At 44.5% G+C, this 20,302-nt stretch overlaps 1 protein-coding gene across 1 annotated transcript in view; it reads right to left on the reverse strand.

The window, feature by feature from the left end:
- ANKFN1 (ankyrin repeat and fibronectin type III domain containing 1) overlaps positions 1–20,302 on the reverse strand; it is a 556,552-nt gene that overhangs the window by 120,399 nt on the left and 415,851 nt on the right. The window contains exon 14 of the mRNA XM_082271748.1: positions 13,467–13,635. Coding sequence (XP_082127874.1) covers positions 13,467–13,635 — 169 coding nt within the window. The remainder of the gene's footprint in view (positions 1–13,466; positions 13,636–20,302) is intronic.

The following is a 20,302-nucleotide window of genomic DNA, read 5'->3' on the forward strand; positions in this document are numbered from 1 at the left end:
TTATCCAATAAAACGGTGATATGCTAGGGCGGCTGTGCTCTCTTTCCTATGTTTCTCATTGTACATTTTTTATTTTAATGCATAAAATGCATTAAGATAAAAACAAAAAAAAAACCTTCTGCCTTTACAATCCCTTTTATTCTTAATGGCACCCCCAGTCATCCACCAATTGCATGCACGTTTTCACCCACTAAAATGCATGGTACCACAGTACTATGCATTTTGGTAGGGCTCAATTTAAAAATCATGCCAGCACATTTTTTGCATGTTGCACTAGCGTAGAGCAGCCTAATCAAAAAGCAATATGTGGGAACGCGCAAAAATACGCTCACGCTCGAACGCATCTCCTTGCGTAAGGGAGACCTCAGACTGCTGTGCCCCTGGGTTGTGCGCAATTCTAAAGGGTGCCTTGACTGAAAAAAGGTTGAAACTCACGGCTTTAATACATGGCTCCCAGTTTTCTATGCTTTGTGTATTGATGAAACAAGATCCTCTAAGCCAGCTTGACGAACACTCAGCAGACTGGCTCAGGGAGAGTTAATATCAGCCCGTGTTATTGCAGCAACATTATAAGTGCTGAGCAGGTCAGGACAGCGTGTGTGACATATCACAAGGGGACTACAATTCCTGGTTCCATCCTGGCTGGCTCCATACACCCTCAGGCATGTCACCTTATCTCCCTCTTGTGAACTGATATTTCTCCCCTGTCCGACATGGTACAAGTCAAACAAGCAATCTGGACTCCCACATATATATATATACTGAGACTGACAATGGGTTAACCATGACTAGACAGGAAGAGATGCTTTATAGACAGCTCTATGGATCATCCAAGTTTAGATTTCTGTTATGTGGAACCTAGCTGATTTTTAAAGTCTGACAACACATAAATATTTCATTGCTGAGTGGGCATTCTTTGATTTCTATCCACGTATTTTTTGCATTTTTCGATGGGAGTTCTCCACAATAGTCTGCGCCCCCACCCTTCCCATAAGGCAATGTGGTCAAAGGTGTCATTCTCTGCTAGCTTCCTTAATCAAATGTTTATTCCACATTATGGAGATTTTAGGGGTCATTTATTAAAGCTAGAGAGTGCAAAATCTGGTGCAGCTCTGCATGGAAACCAATCAGCATCCAGGTTTTATTGTCAAAGCTTAATTGAACAAGCTGAAGTTAGAAGCAGATTGGTTACCATGCACCGCTGCGCTAGATTCTGAGTGCTCCAGTTTTAGTAAATGTCCCCCTTTGTCTGGAACATAATGTTATCATTTGCTTTTTGTTAAAACTGAACTCCAGGAAACTTGAAAATTCTCCCTTGCAGTGGGGCAGCTCCCATGCTGCAAGTATCAACTGCTGCTTTGGTTTAACCGGCATGGAAAAGTAGATTTACTTACCAGATCCTCTGCACTGCTAGACCAGTCCTGGCAGTGTCTTCTCCCCCATGCTCCAACACTCTAAGGTCCCGATGTCATCAAGACACTGGACGTAATGACCCTAAAGGAGAGTCCACTGCCAGAGCATAGGGGAGCCCATCTGCTGGGGAGTGGAGGATTAGGTGGGTAAAACTGCTTTTATTTGACAATTAACCCTTAGTCCCCTCTACACACTGATGTAATAATTTACTGATGTTTATACTCAGGATCTTGTTGACAGGAAGATCCCGAGTAAAATGTCCCTTGAAGACTTTGCGTAAATGCACAAAAATGTGCTATACAGTACAGGATGCTAGGGATGGGTCCTGGAAGGCAAGTATTTTTCCCAACTATTTGCGTTATGGTCCCTTTAAGGGGGACAGTTTGAAGATAATAGTGAGTGCTCAGAGGGTTCTCACCCATGTAGGGTGAGGGGTGGTCAGGCTGGAGAGGAGAGGACTGACTTTGGGTACTCTCCAGATTGCTAAGTCCTTATTAGGGGTTAAAAGAGTTTTGGGTGGGAAGAACCTCCAAACCCTGATTACATGGACTTTAGTTTTTTAGGCGTTAACCCAGATGCCCCAGAGTCCAGAAAAGGAGAAGAGCCATGGTTGCTGAACTGTGAGAGCCTTCTACTTGGGATCCCTGAAGCAGGAGGGATAATCCAAAAACCCCAGTGTGGGACTGAAAGATTGGCGGTGAGCCATTACCTCATTTTTGCCACCGAATCAGAGTTGTGAACTATTTTGTGTTCGTTTTTGCTGAAGTAAGATGTTTGTTTTTCTGTAACTGTAACTTTTACTAGCGGCTGCCAGTGATCCTGGGCTCCCATATGACAGTGCATATGTGTATACATGGGTAAAATTCTTCTTCATTGTTGTTATATATGTACAAATTCACGAGAATTCACGTAAACTACTGCACTCAAATTTAACATTTTCTATTTTTATTTTATGGCTCTAAACTCATCACTGTATTACTGATCTTTATGCAGCTGTGTGCAATGTCTTGTAGACAACAATATACCTGTGTTCAGATCAGTAAAAAAGACTTGGTTTTTTTACTCCCATATGCCAGAGGCCTTAACCAGTTTATGACCACCCGCCACAGATGTACTGCAGCAGGCAGCCGCACTCAGGCAAATCGCCGTACATGTACGGCGCTCGCTCTCGGGAGGCTAGGGGGCGAGCATGCGCCACCGCGTTCCCGCCCCCGCTCGTCAGCTCGTCTGATTGCTGCCTGACACCTGCGATTGCTCCCCGCTGAGAGAGAAGAACGGTCAGCTGTTGTAAACACAGCTGACCGTTCTTCTCCCTGAAATGATCATATGGCACTTTTCCACTGCAAGTACCGGCTCTGCTCTACTCGGCCCTGCTTGGCCCGGTTTGCTTTTCCACTGCTGGTACCGCATGGTACGGTGTTGGAACGGTTCGGTACGGTTTGGTATGGTTTTCTTTTCCACTAAAGTAGTACTAAAGTTAAGTGGGTGGGATAACAACGATTCTCTGACCAATCAGTGGCTAGTAGTGACTGCATGCAAAGGATTGTGAGATATGGTACCGGGTATGGTACCTCTTGGAACCACAATCAAGGTGGTACTGTTTTACAGAGCCGTACCGTTCAGTTCCATGCAGTGGAAAAGCGTCGTCGTACCGTACCAAACCGTTCCTACACCGTACCATGCGGTACCAGCAGTGGAAAAGCACAAAAGCGAGCGGAACCGTTTGGTTCCATGCAGTGGAAAAGCGCCAATAGAGTTCATGTGATCCTTCTATATAGGATCACATGTCTCTATGGTCATTTCAGAAGCCACGCCCCCCCCCACAGTTAGAATCACTCCCCTAGGCTCACATTTAACCCCTTGATCACCCATAATGTTAACCCCTTCCCTGCCAGTGTCATTATTACAGTAACAGTGCATATTTTTAGCACTGATTACTGTAGTCACTGGTCCCCCCCAAAAGTGTCAAAAATGTCAGTCAGGGGTTTGATCTGTCCGCCGCAATGTCGCAGTCCCGCAAAAAATCGCAGATTGCCGCCATTGCTAGTAAAAAAAAAAACTATAAAAATGACATAAATCTTTCCCGTAGTTAGTAGACGCGATAACTTTTGTGCAAACCAATCAAAACACGCTTATTGCGACTTTTTTTTTTACCAAAAATATGTAGCAGAAAACAAATTGGCCTAAAATGTTCAAAAATTTTGATTTTTACATTTTTTTTGAGAATGTCATATAAAACAATGTGAAAAATATTGTTTTCTTTTTTTCCAAAATTGTCGCTCTTTTTTTATTTATAGCGCAGAAAATAAAAACCGCACAGGTGATCAAATACCACCAAAAGAAAGCTCTATTTGTGGGGAAAAAAGGACAATAATTTGATTTGGGTACAGCGTCGCACTACTGCGCAATTGTCCGCCAAAGTAATGCAGTGCCGAATCGCAAAATAGGGCCTGGACAGGAAAGGGGTAAAACCTATTTTTAAAGTGTAAGTATTTATATTTGATCTGGTATCAGCCTCTAATATTCCCAGCACATCAGAGCTTATATTAGCAGCGCTGCCACACAAGTAGCCAATATACGGTGCTTAGTGCAAGGAACATGCTAATAAGAGGAGACAGCGGAGTGACAGTGCTGCTTCTCCTAACACTGTCACAGGTTGGGGGAGAGACAATACATGCGAGTGTTACATAGCTGCAGAGAAGAAAAATCAGGTTTCTTTCTCAGACCGTACTGTGATGTCTTACAGAGCTGTGTAAATCTCAGGACTGGATGAAAAAAAAGCAATTCTTTTGGCAGGTAAGACAGCTCACTCTGGTATATATATTCATAAGTGTATTACCTGTTCGCATGGAGTTCACACCTTTATATGATAGTAAACATACTTCTTTTATGTATATGTATGTAAATCAACCTGTGTGTATAAAGTGATACAACTGCCAAGATAATCCAAAGGATTATAGGCAACTTCTGCTTTTTTTCTAGGTTTCCAGATCTCAGAAATTCTAATACGTAACTATCAACTTCAGCTATCAACAAAACACTTTGGCTCATTCCCTCCTATGCCTCCATGGTTTATCACTATGAAGTGATAAGTGTCACATTTCTATTTAATTACATTCTATTAGGTTGAATTTGATATTTAATATTTGCCTAAAAGAGTATTTTTGGGTTTCAGAGCTTCAAAAAAAGAAACAGATGTTACCATTAAGTGGGGTACACACTATAAGAAAATCAGTGAATAAAAAGACACACACTGACCTAGGTCAGTGAATCAGCGCTTACTGGACCATTTTGGAGGGGACCACATGACCAGTGGTACCACAGATGAATCACCAATATAAATAAAAAAAAAAAAAAAAACAAAACATAATTTTAAAAATATAAATGGATAAATAATTAAATTAAATTGGGTAACAATGAAAATATTGAGAATATTGCAGGGCAAACAAGATACAAGAACCTCAAGTGTGTAGAAGTCCTAATCAATCATGCGATGATCCCGGATGGATCCTTGCTGATGAAAGAGTACAAAAAGTCCAAATCAGGGTACTGGGGTGAAGATTGGACAGGCAGCTCCTCAAGAGGTAGGGATACCCTCCAAACATGTAACAGAGAAAAGAAACAAGGGCGCCAAGTCATAAAGGTACAGGTATTCCAATGAAACAGCATGCATGGTGTAAAAAGACAGTCCCCACAGTAGATCCGATGGAAGATGCAAATGAAGGACAGTCACATCTGGGTCCTGTGTGGCACGTCCTGTGTAGTGGTGAAGGAAGTCCTGAATACCGGCAATGCCGGGTGATGCTGCAAATGGCGTGGGCTCCTTGGCTGGGCAGCCTCACCGCTGTCTGCCGTACAGCAGGAAGGTAATAACCCGGAACCGGAAATAGAAGGACAAGTCTGTCGGTTCCTCCACGGAAGCCGACAGGAACGTACACTGAACCGAGAGTGGAGGGCGGGCTGCAACGTCGTTTCGGAGGACCTCCTCCTTCATCAGGCAAGCCCACCCCTCCACCATAGAAAGTATTTATAATCCTGAGAAACAATTGCACTGCTGAGGATTGGACAAACTTCAGGTGTCACCAATAAAAAAGGGAGGGAAAATTAACAACAAGAAAAAAGAAAAAAGAAGAAAAAAAAAAGAAAAAAAAAAAAAAGAAAAAAAAAAGAAAAAAAAAGAAAAAAAAGAAAAAAAAAAGAAAAAAAAAATTTCCCTCCCTTTTTTATTGGTGACACCTGAAGTTTGTCCAATCCTCAGCAGTGCAATTGTTTCTCAGGATTATAAATACTTTCTATGGTGGAGGGGTGGGCTTGCCTGATGAAGGAGGAGGTCCTCCGAAACGACGTTGCAGCCCGCCCTCCACTCTCGGTTCAGTGTACGTTCCTGTCGGCTTCCGTGGAGGAACCGACAGACTTGTCCTTCTATTTCCGGTTCCGGGTTATTACCTTCCTGCTGTACGGCAGACAGCGGTGAGGCTGCCCAGCCAGGGAGCCCACGCCATTTGCAGCATCACCCGGCATTGCCGGTATTCAGGACTTCCTTCACCACTACACAGGACGCGCCACACAGGACCCAGATTTGACTGTCCTTCATTTGCATCTTCCATCGGATCTACTGTGGGGACTGTCTTTTTACACCATGCATGCTGTTTCATTGGAATACCTGTTTTTAACATGTAAGTTACTACATTAAATTACACAGCTGTTCATCTACCTTTATGACTTGGCGCCCTTGTTTCTTTTCTCTGTTACTATAAGAAAATCAGGCGAACGATTGTCTGATTTTCCTTATTCTTTCACAGCAAATCTGAACCGATGAAAGAATTTTCTTACGAAAATTTGTACAAAAATTCTCGTACAACAAAGGCTTTTTTTGTTGTTTCTAATCATGCGCAGTCTTTCTTTTCTAATTTTTCTTGTAGAAAAATTGTCCGAAAATGGTACACATTAAATTAAAATCGTTTGTTTTTTGCCTACGAGAAAAGTTTGTCCATTCGAGAATTCTCTTACGGAAATTCTGAATCGTCTGAAGAAAGTTCTGTATAGGAAAACCCTACGAAAAATTCTTTGGACGAAAATGTTCGCCCAATTTTCTTATAGCGTGTACGAGCCATCAGGCAGCTTCAATTACATTACAGGGGCAATTTAAAGTACATCCAAACCCAAAAATGTATATAATGTAGTTTACAAATTCTCAGATGCAGTGGCTGCCTTAATTTTCTGTTTAGGCTTTTTCCCCCCTTTATTTTGGCCTGCTTCCAGTACATCTGTTATTTTTAAAGTGATTGTAAAGTGTCTTGTTCTTTTTTTTTTTTTAATAACAAACATGTTCTACTTACCCTCTCTGTGCAGTTGGTTTTGCACAGAGTGGCCCGGATCCTCCTCTTCTTGGGTCCCTCTTCGCTGCTCCTGGCCCCTCCCTCCTGTTGAGTGCCCCTACACCAAGCAGCTTGCTATGGGGACACCCGAGCCGAGCTGCAGCTCCATGTGTCCTTTCATACACAGAGTTGACTTTGGGCCCTGCCCCTCTCTCTCCTGATTGGCTAACTGACTATTCTTAAAAACAGCGGAAGCCAAAGGCGCCGCTGCTGTGTCTCAGCCATCAGGAGGGAGAGTCCCGGATGGCTGAGGGACTCATGGACATCGCTGGATGGGGCTCAGGTAAGTATTAGGGGGGGCTGCTACACCCAGAAGTTTTTTTTTATCTTAATGCATAGAATGTATTAAGATAAAAAACCTTCTGTCTTTACAACTCTTTTAAACTTGCTTTAAGAGGCCAATCTGTCTGCATAAAGTGGGTTAAAGTAGAACTTTACCCATAACAACTTGTTAGGCACCATACTAGTGCACAATGTGTGATGCATTGATAACCCTTGCCACGCTACTGTATTCTGATAGAGGGGACTCCGCTGATCGAACACTGGTTTTCCAGCAGGACCGTTCAACAGAAACTGGTCGTTAGACTGGCTTCTGTTGAACAGACAGCATTATATATGGACTAAAAGTCAGATGATTCCTGCTGAACCAGATGATTTTTGTTCCATGTATACCCTGCTTTAGAGTGTTGAGACAATTATTGATTTAATTAAAACCTTTATTGGAAAATGAAACAGGAAACTGATTGTGTCACTGCCTAAAAAGTATTAGCTGTAAGCATGCTGAAATTTTTTAGTCACTTATGTAAAGTCCATCTAACACTACCCTCCCCACAGACAGACAATGATACTGTCCAAAAGATGGCTAAACTGCTCCTCCATACTTATAGTGGAGAAGTGGGTGTAGCCACCTTAAGAATGAAGTGTGTTACTGGCAGGATCACCAGGTAAAAATAAAGAAAAAAAAATGAAAAAAAGAAAACAAATGCAGCCACCACATCAAAGGACTGGTAAGCTTTAATATATTCATTTTTGGGGGGTTTAGCTATACATTAACCACTTGCCGACCAGTCACTGGGACTGTACTGCGGCAAAGTGGCTCGATTCCGTCCAGCGACGTAGACCTAGGTCGCTGGACTCCTCCCCTTGTGTTTTCAGTCACAGCGGGAGTCGGGCCAGGGGAGGAGCGGGGGTGATCACCGCCGCTCTTCCCCGATCGTCGGGTAATAGAGTGTGGAGATCCGCCCGCTTTGTTTACACACAATCTCCTAAGTGACAGGCAGGGTCAGATTGCAGGGTTCAGCATAGCTCAACCTGCGATCTGTCCCTGTGTCACTCAGTCACCTCCCCCCACACACGTTAGTAAGCACCAGGCATACATTAACCCCTTGATTACCAATAAAAATGAACCCCCTCCCTGCCAGTGTAATTTTTACAGTAACAGTGCATATGTATAGCACTGATTACTGTAGTAATGTCACTGGTACCTCCAAAAGTGTCAAAAATGTCAGTCAAGGGTCCGATCTGTCCGCCGCAATGTCGCAGTCCCGCAAAAAAATCGCAGATCGCCGCCATTACTCGTTAAAAAAAAACAACAAAAATGACAAAAATCTTTCCCTTAGTTAGTAAACACAATAACTTTTGCGCAAACCAAACAAAATACACTTATTGTGATTTTTTTTTTTACCAAACATAGGTAGCAGAAAACAAATTGGCCAAAAATGTTAAAAAATGTAGATTTTTACATTTTTTTTTGGGGGGGGGGGGGGAATTTCATATAAAAAAATGTGAAAAATATTGTTATTTTTGCAAAATGGTCGCTCTTTTTTTGTTTATAGCGCATGATCAAAAAATCGCACAGGTGATCAAATACCACCAAAAGAAAGCTATATTTGTGGGAAAAAAAGGACGTCAAATTCGTTTAGGTACAGCGTCGCACGACCACGCAATTGTCCGTTAAAGACACACAGTGCCAAATCGCAAAAAGTGGCCTGGACGTAAGACAGCAAAATCCCCCGGGGGTAAAGTGGTTAAAGAAATATTTCACAAACTGGGTATAAAATGATCCCATATCCCCCAAAAATGGTTGTGTGATCGCTATGCTTTAAACAGACAATTTATAATTTTGTAACCAATGTGTAGTTTCTCCTCTTCCACATGGAGCGTGTGCCTCAGATTGGTATCTATACAATAGAAGGTACCGTCATTCTAATCATTGCATATTGTATATGGCTAGAGACATTCCCTGCCATGCCCCCAGTGGGGGAAAAGAGGAATGGACTATCTTGATACCTAAGACTAACACAATTAAATTAATAAAAAAGTTTTTACATTTAACTAACAAAATATAATAAAATAAAGACATGTATCCATATATATAGAGGTAAAAGATAAAAGACAGTGCTTTATAGTGGCATATAATGTTTTACATCAATGGTACTGATGGAGTGATGATACGCAGCAAATGCTCTACATGTTTTGCGGTAAACACCACTTCTTCAGGAGGAGTCAATTACTACAATACAAATAATACATTGTAGAAATAACAAAAATATTAAACACACATCATTTTACATATGACTGGTAAAACAAGAAAATCAAAGTAAAAGAGATTTTCTATTCTGTTGCTTACCCACGGAGCACCAGCAACCGAAATTAGTGACAGAGGCAGGAGCACCCGAAGTTACTCCCTCCTGGCAGACATGGGAGGCAATCCACAAGCACATACTGTATATCTAGATGGGAGATGTTATAATCAGATGGGAGATGTTTAATATTTTGTTATTTCTATGGTGTATTATTTGTATTGTAGATGGTAGTATTTGACTCCTCCTGAAAAAGCGGTGTTTAGCGCGAAACATGTGGAGGATTTGCTGCGTATCACCACTCCAGCAGCACCATTGATGTAAAACATTGTATGCCACTACAAGCCCTGTATTTTATCTTTTACCTCTACATCTGGATACATGTTTTGATTTTATTATATTTTGTTGATAAAGTGTAAAAGCGTTTTTATTAATTCAATTGTGTTAGTCCTTGGTACTGAGATAGTCCACCCCTCTTTTCCCCCACTGGGGTTGGGAATGTCCCTAGCCATTTACAATATACTCCTCTTCCTCAGTTTGTTACAGGTAAGCAGGAAAAAAAACAGGAAAAATCTCATATCCTATGATTCAATAACTGTGCTACCAGACAGCAGAATGTACTAGAAAAACCAGCACAGGCACAACAACTTTCTGGCAGTCACAAACTGTATATTACCATGTGTGCCACTGCAAGGAAATTAGTAAAGTGCGACCATGAAGCACTATTTATATCTAAATCAGTGGTTATCAACCTTTCTAGTTCCGTGACCCCTTAATTAAATTACCCTTAACAGCAAAATTATTTTCGTTGCTCCTTAATCGCTGTAATTTTGCTACTTGTAATTTTAATTAAACCGCCTCACTTCAGGCAGGTGCAGGTCGACTCTTCAGACGTGCGGTGCTCTAATCCTGGCACAGCTCATTTCCCTCAGACTCTGAGAGGCGCATGCAGCCGCGCTGGAGAAAATGCAGGGAGGAGGTGGGCGGAGCCAAAATTCACTAGGTGCGGAGGAGGAAGTTAAATCCTCCTGCGCTCTAAATGCTGGGGCCTCGGCCTGGCTTTCCTCCTCGTGACGTCACTGGTTGCTAGTTGCCAGGCGGCAGGCAATCCTAGCAACCAGTGCGGGCAGTAGAGGCCAGCGGTGCAAGAAGGTCTCGGCCAGTCAGAAAATACTAAAGTAAGCACTGTGTGAGTAACTTTAAATCTGAGCCACTGCTTGGAGCTTCGATGCCCCCCCCCCCAGCCTCAGCTTGCCGCGCATGTGCCAAGGATCAGCCCTGTAGGATGGATTGGAATTCGACCCCCGGCAAATTGGTATTCAGGCCCCGACGGGGTCGCAACCCACAGGTTGAGAACCACTGATCTAAATGGTCCCACCACAATTTCAATAAAACTACCACTCTTTCTGTGGGAAAACACTTCCACTTTTGGTTGATCCGCATGGTTCCCAACTGTGATATGGAAGAATTCCCATTGTCTGTAGACCGTCACCCCACTCTTCCTCTATAGAATACAGCTAGCATTTCAGTCATACAAAATATTAAACCTAGCATCTCTCGTTATCTTTCCAAGGATGTACTTCCTATTTAGCTAGTAAGTGGTACTATACTGTATATAAAGTATATGGTCTGTAGCACCAGTAGGAAAGTCCTTGTAACAGTAGCTGTAGATACTGAAATTAAACAAATTGTCACCTGAAAGACGAGCCATGATCCATTCACCAACGAATAATTATTGTCGTTGTTGGGTATGCCAGGGAAATCATTTGCATATTCAGCCACATTGGAAACATCTGATATCAAAAGTTTCTTTGTTTACTGCAGTACGTTAGCCTGTATATACAACATGGGCATACAAATGTACAGTTAGGTCCATAAATATTGGGACAGCGACACAATTTTAATCTTTTTGGCTCTTACACCACCACAATGGATTTGAAGATGTGCTTTAACGGCAGACTTTCAGCTTTAATTTGAGGGTATTTACATCCACATCAGGTGAATGGTGTAGAAATTACAACAGTTTGTATATGTGCCTCCCCCTTTTTAAGGGACCAAATGTAATGGGACAGATTAACAATCATAAATCAAACTTTCACTTTTTAATACTTGGTTGCAAATCCTTTGCAGTCAATTACAACCTGAAGTCTAGAATGCATAGACATCACCAGATGCTGGGTTTCATCCCTGGTGATGCTCTGCCAGGCCTCTACTGCAACTGTCTTCAGTTCCTGCTTGTTCTTGGGGCATTTTCCCTTCAGTTTTGTTTTCAGCAAGTGAAATGTATTGTAAAAGGTAACTGATGCTAAAAAACGTCAACCACCCGCCCGGCGCTAAAATATATATATAAATCAGTGTAAGGTATAAAGAAATAAATATATCTACTCAAATCATGAATAAATAGTAAATAAAATCATGTAGATAAAATCATGTAAAACATGTCACTCTGTGCATCCTTTTAATGCACTAGCTGCCACTGTAAACGTAAAACTTGCAAAATCAAATGTATAATAATAGCCCAATCTGTGCGTCTCAGTTCGTTATATCATACAATCACTGGTGCTGAACATCAGAGGAGAAATCTTTTTGCTGGCTGTGACTGCACATCCTGTGGAGTTGGGACTAGTTTGCAATTGCAGGCTCTGAAGCACTGCAGGAACTGACTAATATACTTGCACACATACATTGTGTGTGCTGAAGCGCCGCTGAATGTATGATATAACGAACTGAGACGCACAGATTGGGCTATTATTATACATTTGATTTTGTAAGTGAAATGTATGCTCAATCGGATTCAGGTCAGGTGATTGACTTGGACATTGCATAACATTCCACTTCTTTCCCTTAAAAAACTCTTTGGTTGCTTTCGCAGTATGCTTCGGGTCATTGTCCATTTGCACTGTGAAGCGCCGTCCAATGAGTTCTGAAGCATTTGGCTGAATATGAGCAGATAATATTGCCCAAAACACTTCAGAATTCATCCTGCTGCTTTTGTCAGCAGTCACATCATCAATAAATACAAGAGAACCAGTTCCATTGGCAGCCATACATGCCCACATCATGACACTACCACCACCATGCTTCACTGATGAGGTGGTATGCTTTGTAGATGTTGTTTGGCCACACCTAATGTTTTTGCTATCTCTCTGATGGGTTTGTTTTGTTTTTTCAGCCTAATGATGGCTTGCTTCACTGATAGTGACAGCTCTTTGGATCTCATATTGAGAGTTGACAGCAACAGATTCCAAATGCAAATAGCACACTTGAAATGAACTCTGGACCTTTTATCTGCTCCTTGTAAATGGGATAAGGAGGGAATAACACACACCTGGCCATGGAACAGCTGAGCAGCCAATTGTCCCATTACTTTTGGTCCCTAAAAAGTGGGAGGCACATATACAAACTGTTGTAATCCCTACACCATTCACCTGATTTGGATGTAAATACCCTAAAATTAAAGCTGAAAGTCTGCAGCTAAAGCACATATTGTTTGTTTCATTTCAAATCCATTGTGGTGGTGTATAGAGCCAAAAAGATTATAATTGTGTCGATGTCCCAATATTTATGGACCTGACTGTACTGTATATTAAAGCTTCATGTGCTGCACTTAGTATGGCGCTTGTGTTTTCTTCTCAGCTATCTCCAAGTCTCTTCTTGCTTGCACACTGAGCTGCCATCAAAAGAAGCCTGCATATGGACTTTTGTTTCTATTTATGGATTGTCTTATGAACTGGTTTGAAACATTTTAAACATTGTATTCAGTACCAGTGGGGCACACCAATGCTTCCAATTTGTGCCAATATCCTTGTTATTTCTTTTAGAAAACACTACCCTGTTTTTTCAATAAACTTGAGTCTGTTAACAATTCGTATGGCATTAAACCAAGCTTCAGTCTTTCCCAGTCTCACTGTCCCCTCTGCCAGTGACACCGCATAGTAAGAGCGCGTCTGCATCCCGTGCAGCTCACACACCAGAGTTTTGTGGCTATAGATTTTTTAAGCCACGATGGGACAGAAGGCATGCTGTGATCGAGAGATTACTTCATGTACAGGTTAGCGCTAATACGTCTAGGCAAGAAAACAAGTTTGTGTACCTAGCTCAAACATCTGAAGGGGGAGGTGAAGGAATCCTGTGTGTGGGGTGTACGGATTACTCTGTCCTGGGGCACTGCAGACATCGTCTGAGGCAGGGAGCAACAGAAGAAAGGAGACATTGTGACCCAGCTCCAACACCTCCTGTGTGTAAAGACGGAAGTGCTTGGCCTGCGAAGGGACAGAGAAAGAAAACATGGGTTACAATGCATATACACTGGCCACAGGTAACAATAACAATTCATACTACTGGAATCACTGGCTGGGCGAGCAATGAAAACATCATTCGGCACAAGGTGCTTGAAGACATTAAATGACACTCTCCCAATTGGTTGAATATTTGTTTAAGAAGCAGGTGAAGCTTCTTGGGTGGCAATGATGATCCGAAAGGTTAGAAAATCTTGAATGGGTACTGTTGCTTTCTCCTGGAGGTGTCGGTAACAGATCTCATTCTCCTCATACTCCCCAGGCCTAAATACTAGTTTTTACTTAAATAGCTGTTCATGTTTAGGGTCCTAGCATCACACCCTTGTGCTTGGGGACAATCAATGTATACACTATCATTTAGAGTCCAAGGTCAACTTAAAAGAAAACCTAACCCAGACACTATGGGGGATGCTGTTGTTGGCCTCTCCACTTGAAATACTGCTGGTCTAAATGTAATGCTGATCCATTGGCTTCAACATGGAAATCATAGGTTAAATGTTTGGTTTGCTTTTGGAGAGTGGGGGGACAGAAGTCATGTCATATTGCAACTAAATGCAATCAACTAACACTGCTTATTGTATACCTAAAACATGCACAATGGCAAATTGCATAGACCATAAAGTTTATAATATGCACTATATTGTCGAAAGTATTGGGACGCCTGCCTTCACACACACATGAACTTTAATAGCATCCCCAGCAGGGCCATCTTACCAAATGGGCACACTGGGCAGTTGCCCAGGGGGCCCCACCTGCCCAGCGACCCGGCCCCAGCCCCAGCCAAGCATTAGTCCCGATTCCTGTGTGCATCCTGCCGCCGAACTTAGCAGGTGGTAAGTGCCTGTCGGCCCTGTGCTGCTGTCAGACCGATTGGGCCGTGGAGGGGGAGCCCGCAACTCCAGGAATGCCTGTTCGACTCCACAGGAACAGGCACACACAAGACAGTCAAGTCTGACTTCCGTTTGTGTGCGTGTTTACCGGACCCAGCCGCCGAACTTGTAAGCTGAAATTAGCCTTGCACTGCTGTACCAATAAATATCGCCTTATCAATAATTTGCATTTTTATTCTCGTGGGTGATTGTGTAGGCAGGGCCCCAGTGCACTGCATTGCCTATGGCCCTTTATTGCTCTTAAGATGGCACTGATCCCAATCTTAGTCTGTAGGGTTCAATATTGAGTTGGCCCACCCTTTGCAGCTATAACAGCTTCAACTCTTCTAGGAAGGCTGTCCACAGGGTTTAGGAGTGTGTCTATGGGAATGTTTGACCATTCTTCAAGAAGCACATTTGAGAGGTCAGGCACTGCTGTTGGATGAGAAGGATAGAGCAGGGACTGCGAGCCAGGCCTTCTTGTCCAACATCAGTGCCTGACCTTACAAATGCGCTTCAGGAATGGTCAAACATTCCCATAGACAAACTTCTAAACCTTGTGGACAGCCTTCCCAGAAGAGTTGAAGCTGTCATAGCTGCAAAGGGTAGGCCAACTCAATATTGAACCCTACGATCTAAGACAGGGATGCCATTAAAGTTAATGTGCTTGTAAAGGCAGGTGTCCCAATACTTTTGACAATATAGTGTATGCCCCTCAGTACAGGTTTTCTTTGCTGAAATAGGATTTTTGACTTACCGTAAAATCCATTTGTCTGATGTTCATTGACGGACATTCTGATATTCTTATTCTGGTTAAGAATATCAGAATGTCCGTCAATGAACATCAGACAAATGGATTTTACGGTAAGTCAAAAATCCTATATACTGCCCCTACAGGAGTAAGACACTAGGCAGAAAAATGTCTGGCTATGCCCATGGGCAGTCCCAGGGAGTATACTCCCTCTCTCTGCTATAGGCACTCAGTTTAGTTACAAGCAGTGTCAGGAGAAATACAAATCCACAGAGGGGTGGGTGCTGTGTCCGTCAATGAACATCGGAGAAATGGATTTTACGGTAAGTCAAAAATCCAATTTTCTCTTTCGTTCATTGACAGACACAGCTCCTGACCACATGATGGGTGGGAACAGAGAAAAATAAATTCCCAAGGCTAAACTATAACCAACCAGGTAAACAGGAGCTCAACCAAACCAACTTGAGCCCACCTGAAAAAAAAAAAACAATACACCCTCAAAGAGAATCAGGCCCTCTTAAACAGCAGCCTGCAAAACCTTGCGGCCAATAGAAGCATCTGCAGATGCCAACACATCCACTTTATAGAACTTTGTAAACGTGTGCACCGACAACCAGATGGCCTCCTCGCAAACCTGTGTCACTGACGCCTGATGACGGAAAGCCTAGGAGGCACTAAGCGCCCTAGTAGAGTGCGTCTTGACAGGAAAAGGAGGAACCTGACCCCTGATGGAAAAGGCCTCAATCACCATCTGTCTGATCCATCTGGAAATGGTTGCAGAGGAAGCGGACAACCCTTTACGAGGTCATACGTGAGCACAAATACAGAGTTTGACTTCCTGAAAGACTCCGTAGCTGCCAGGTACACCCTAATTTCCCGGACCACATCCAAGGTATGCAAGGCAATTTCCTTCAGATGTTCAGGCCTGGAACACAGGGAAGGCAACACAATGTCTTCATTGAAATGAAAAACAATGACAACTTTTGGAAGGTACGACAGACAGGGGCGAAGAACCACCTTATTCCTGTGAATTACCAGGTAAGGTGAACGACAGGATAACGCCGCCAGTTCCGACACCCTGCACGCAGAGGTGATAGCTATCAAAAAGGCCACCTTCTGGGACGGCGTAAAAAGGGGAATCTCCCGCAGGTTCTTAAAGGGAGGCTTCTGAAGAACCGAAAGCACCAAATTGAGATCCCAAGGCGGCAAGGAAGCCTGCACTGGAAAAACCAATGTCAGACACACTGAAGAAAAGGTACGCACCAGGGAGTGTGTGGCCAAAGGTCGTTGGAAGAAGACCGCCAAAGCCAACACCTGGCCCCCTAATGGTAAAGGCCAATTTCTGTTCAACCCCCATTGAAGGTCAAGATCCGAGCCACCGAGAAGGATCGAGGATGAATCCCAAGAGACTCACACCACGCAATGTACGTCTCCTACGTATGATGGTAGATCTTCCTAGAAGTAGATTTCCTAGCTGTCAACAGGGTAGGAATCACTGACTTAGATAAATCCTTATCCTTCAGTACCTGGCGTTCAACAGCCAAGCTGTCAAAACCAGCGACTGTAAAGCAGGATGGAAGATTGGTCCTTGGGACAGCAGATCCTCCCTGAGAGGAAGCTTCCAAGGAATGTCGGCGACCAGCCGCTTTACATCAGTGTACCAAGTCCAGCGAGGCCAGTCCAGAGGCACTAAGATGACCAGAAACCCTTCTGCCTCGATCCTGTCGAGAAGTCTTGGCAGAAGCTTGAGAGGGGGGGGAGGCGTAAATCAGACAATATTGACCCCACAGGACCACCAGCGCGTCTGTGGTGTCTGCCAGAGGATCCCTTGACCAAGCCACCCAACATCTGCACCTTTCTGTTGAGCCAAGATGCAAAAAGATCCACTGGGGACACAGTTGATGAAACACTTCCGGATAAAGGGACCACTCCCCTTGGTCCAACGCCTGCCGACTGAGGTAATCCGACTGCCAGTTTTCCACCCTGGGAAAGTGTACGGCGGAGAGGGCTGGAACGAACGGTTCTTCCCAACTTAGAATGCTGGTGACCTCCAGAGCCACCAGGAAACTTCTTGTGCCCCCTTGGTGATTGACATAAGCAACGACATTGTCTGAATGAATGCGCACTGGACAACCCTCAAGATGATCTGTCTAATGATGCAGACACAGTCTGATCGCTCGGAGTTCTAAGATATTGATCAGCAGTCTGGACTCTTCCAGCATCCAGATCCCCTGAGCAGAATGCTTGCTGAGGAGGCCTCCCCAGGCGGACAGGCTGGCATCTGTGGTGACCACTGTCCAATACAAGGGGAGGAAGGATTTGCCCAGCCGAAGCACTGGAGAACGAAGCCAACTCCTTCGTTCCCCAACTCAGCCAGATCTGTTTGTCCAGAGACTGCAGAGTCTTGTAACATTTGGTCAGAATCTCCCTTTGCAGGGACCTCGTATGGAAGTGTGTAAACGGAACCGCCTCAAAGGTAGACACCATCAGCACCCGCATGCAAGTCCGCATGGATAACCATCTGCTCTGGAGTTTGTCCAGAGGAAGGAGCACTTTGGCTAACGCAGAGTCTAGAGTCAAGCCCAGATAGTCCAGCTTTGTGGAGGGAACCAGAGCATACTTCTGAAAATCCAGAATCTAGCCAAACTTCCGCAGAGTTCGCATTATAATCTCCAGGTTTTCCACCAGAGGAGAAGGAGACTCCACTTTCAAAAGGAGAGCGTCCAAGTAGCCCAGTACCACGATCCCCCGTTGGTGTAATAAGGCTAGCACCAGGGCTAACACTTTTGTGAAGACCCGGGGAGCAGAGGTGGTACCAAAGGGTAACCCCACAAACTGATAATGCTCCTCTCCCACAGCAAATCGGAGAAAACGCTGGTGACTGGCACATATTGGAATGTGAAGGTAGGCATCCTTGATATCGATAGAGGGGAGGATATCCCCCTGATAAAGGGATGCCACCACCGTTCGAATGGACTCCATTCTGAACTTCTGAATCCACACAAAGCAGTTTAGTGCCTTGAGGTCCAGGATTGGATGCACTTTGTTTTCTTTCCTGGGAACTGTGAACAGGTTTGAGTAAAACCCCTGAAAACGTTCCGGAGTCGGAACCGGGACAATCACCCCTTTAAGTAACAGGTCTTGAACTGCCCCAAACAGGCCCAGCTAGGGGTCATGGGACAGGCGCAAGTTGGAAGAAAAGAACCTTGCTGGGAAACAAGAGTGAAACCCGATCTTGTAGCCGGACCAAATGACTTTGTGGACCCACTTGTCTTGCACCAGAGCTCTCGGCTTGCCAGACCAGGTTCGTTTGGATCCTCCAGGGGAGGCCCTGAAAGCCTTTGAGCCCTTGTCAATCGGCCCTGAGGGACGAAAAAAGGAAGGCCCATGTCTACGATGAGGTTCCTTGCCCTTAGTAGCCTGCAGAAGAAAAGTACTCTTCCCCCCTGTGAGACCTTTAATGATGTCATCCAGGGTAGCTCCAAACAGGCGATCTCCTTGAAAAGGAAGATCAGGCAAGGCCTTTTTAGAAGTCTGGTCCGCAGACCAGCACTTGAGCCAAATGACACGCAGAAGGACCACTGCCGAGCCACTAGGGAAGCCGCCTTCAATGAGGCATCACAGATAAACTGCATCCCCTGGATCAGCTGGTCTGCCAGATCGGCAAAGGCAGGGGAGAGCTGTTCTTCCTCCAGGTCATGAAGTAGGAGCTTAGCCCACTCGGTCAGAGTTTGCAACACCAGGGCAATAGTGAATACCGACGTCATTGTCGAACCAGCCAGAGTGTACATATTGGCCACCTCCAGTTGGGACACAAAGGACTCCATTGATGGATGGTCAGGACCCGGAGGGCCCCACAGGCTCAGAAAGGGGATCAGGTGGGGAGTTGTGCCCCAAAAGTGTAAAACACTGCAAAGGGACAACCCAGACCGCGCTGGCAGCACCAACAGGTCGCTACGCACAAGCACCAAGCAATCCTCAACAGAGAGGGAGAGGACTCCACCAGATTCACCACCCAGCAAAAACAGGCACCTGCAGCCACAAGGATAATCTGCACTACACGTGCAGGAAGTGAAAGGATCCAGGAGTCAGCACAATGGGATGAGGAGGGGCTCCCACCGCCAAAATTGCCACCCACAGTGCTCCACTGTAATGGCTGCCGTTATTTTCAATTGTAAACCACAGCAGCGGCCCCGCGTGGCACCACGATGCTTACAGGAACCCAGGCCTCAAGGACAGATCCAGGCAGGATGGGGAGCCTTGGCAGGAGCCCCCACCAGGTACAACCCCCCTCCCCTGCACAGGCTCTGAAGAAAATGAACTCAGTTTCTGTTGTATCTGCACATGTTGATACATTTTGATGGAACATGCTGAGATCTTTGTTGCCCTTTTTACTATTGCAATTTTGTGAGTATAATACTTACCATGTTTTTATACAATAAATGAAATGTCTTAGGATAATGCACTAGGTCGATGCGCCCTCTGTGTGTTTTGTATGGTTGCTCTCCATCGAAATAGGGGGCTGTCGGGCAGAAGGAACGCTGCGACTCGGCCCGAGACCCGGTCGTATGCGACCTCGCTAGGCGTTTAACTTGCAGGCCAGCCACTGTCCAGTGGGGCAATGCCGCAGCCAACCTAGCGTGGAGCTGAGGTCTGCGCACACTCGCTGGCCAGACTGGGGTGACCACTGGATCTAGATTATCCAGCCCATCGCCCAGTCCGGTAGTTGATTGTAGATCTCACAAGAAAAATCCAGGAGAAAAATGTTCTATCTAAAAAGAAAAAAAATTGCCAGGACCAAAGATCCCAGCAAGGAACTAGGTCCTTACTCCTGACTAGGCAGAAAAAAAACTGAGTGCCTACAGCAGAGAGAGGGAGTATACCCCCTGGGACTGTCCATTGGCTTAGCCGGACTTTTTTTCTGCCTAGTGTCCTACTCCTGTAGGTGGCATTATAACAATGGTTAAGAATATCAGGAGCTGTGTCCGTCAATGAACAAAAGAGAAAAGTG

Source organism: Pelophylax lessonae (assembly GCF_965119305.1).
Source record: "Pelophylax lessonae genome assembly, chromosome: 11".
Taxonomy (NCBI): domain Eukaryota; kingdom Metazoa; phylum Chordata; class Amphibia; order Anura; family Ranidae; genus Pelophylax; species Pelophylax lessonae.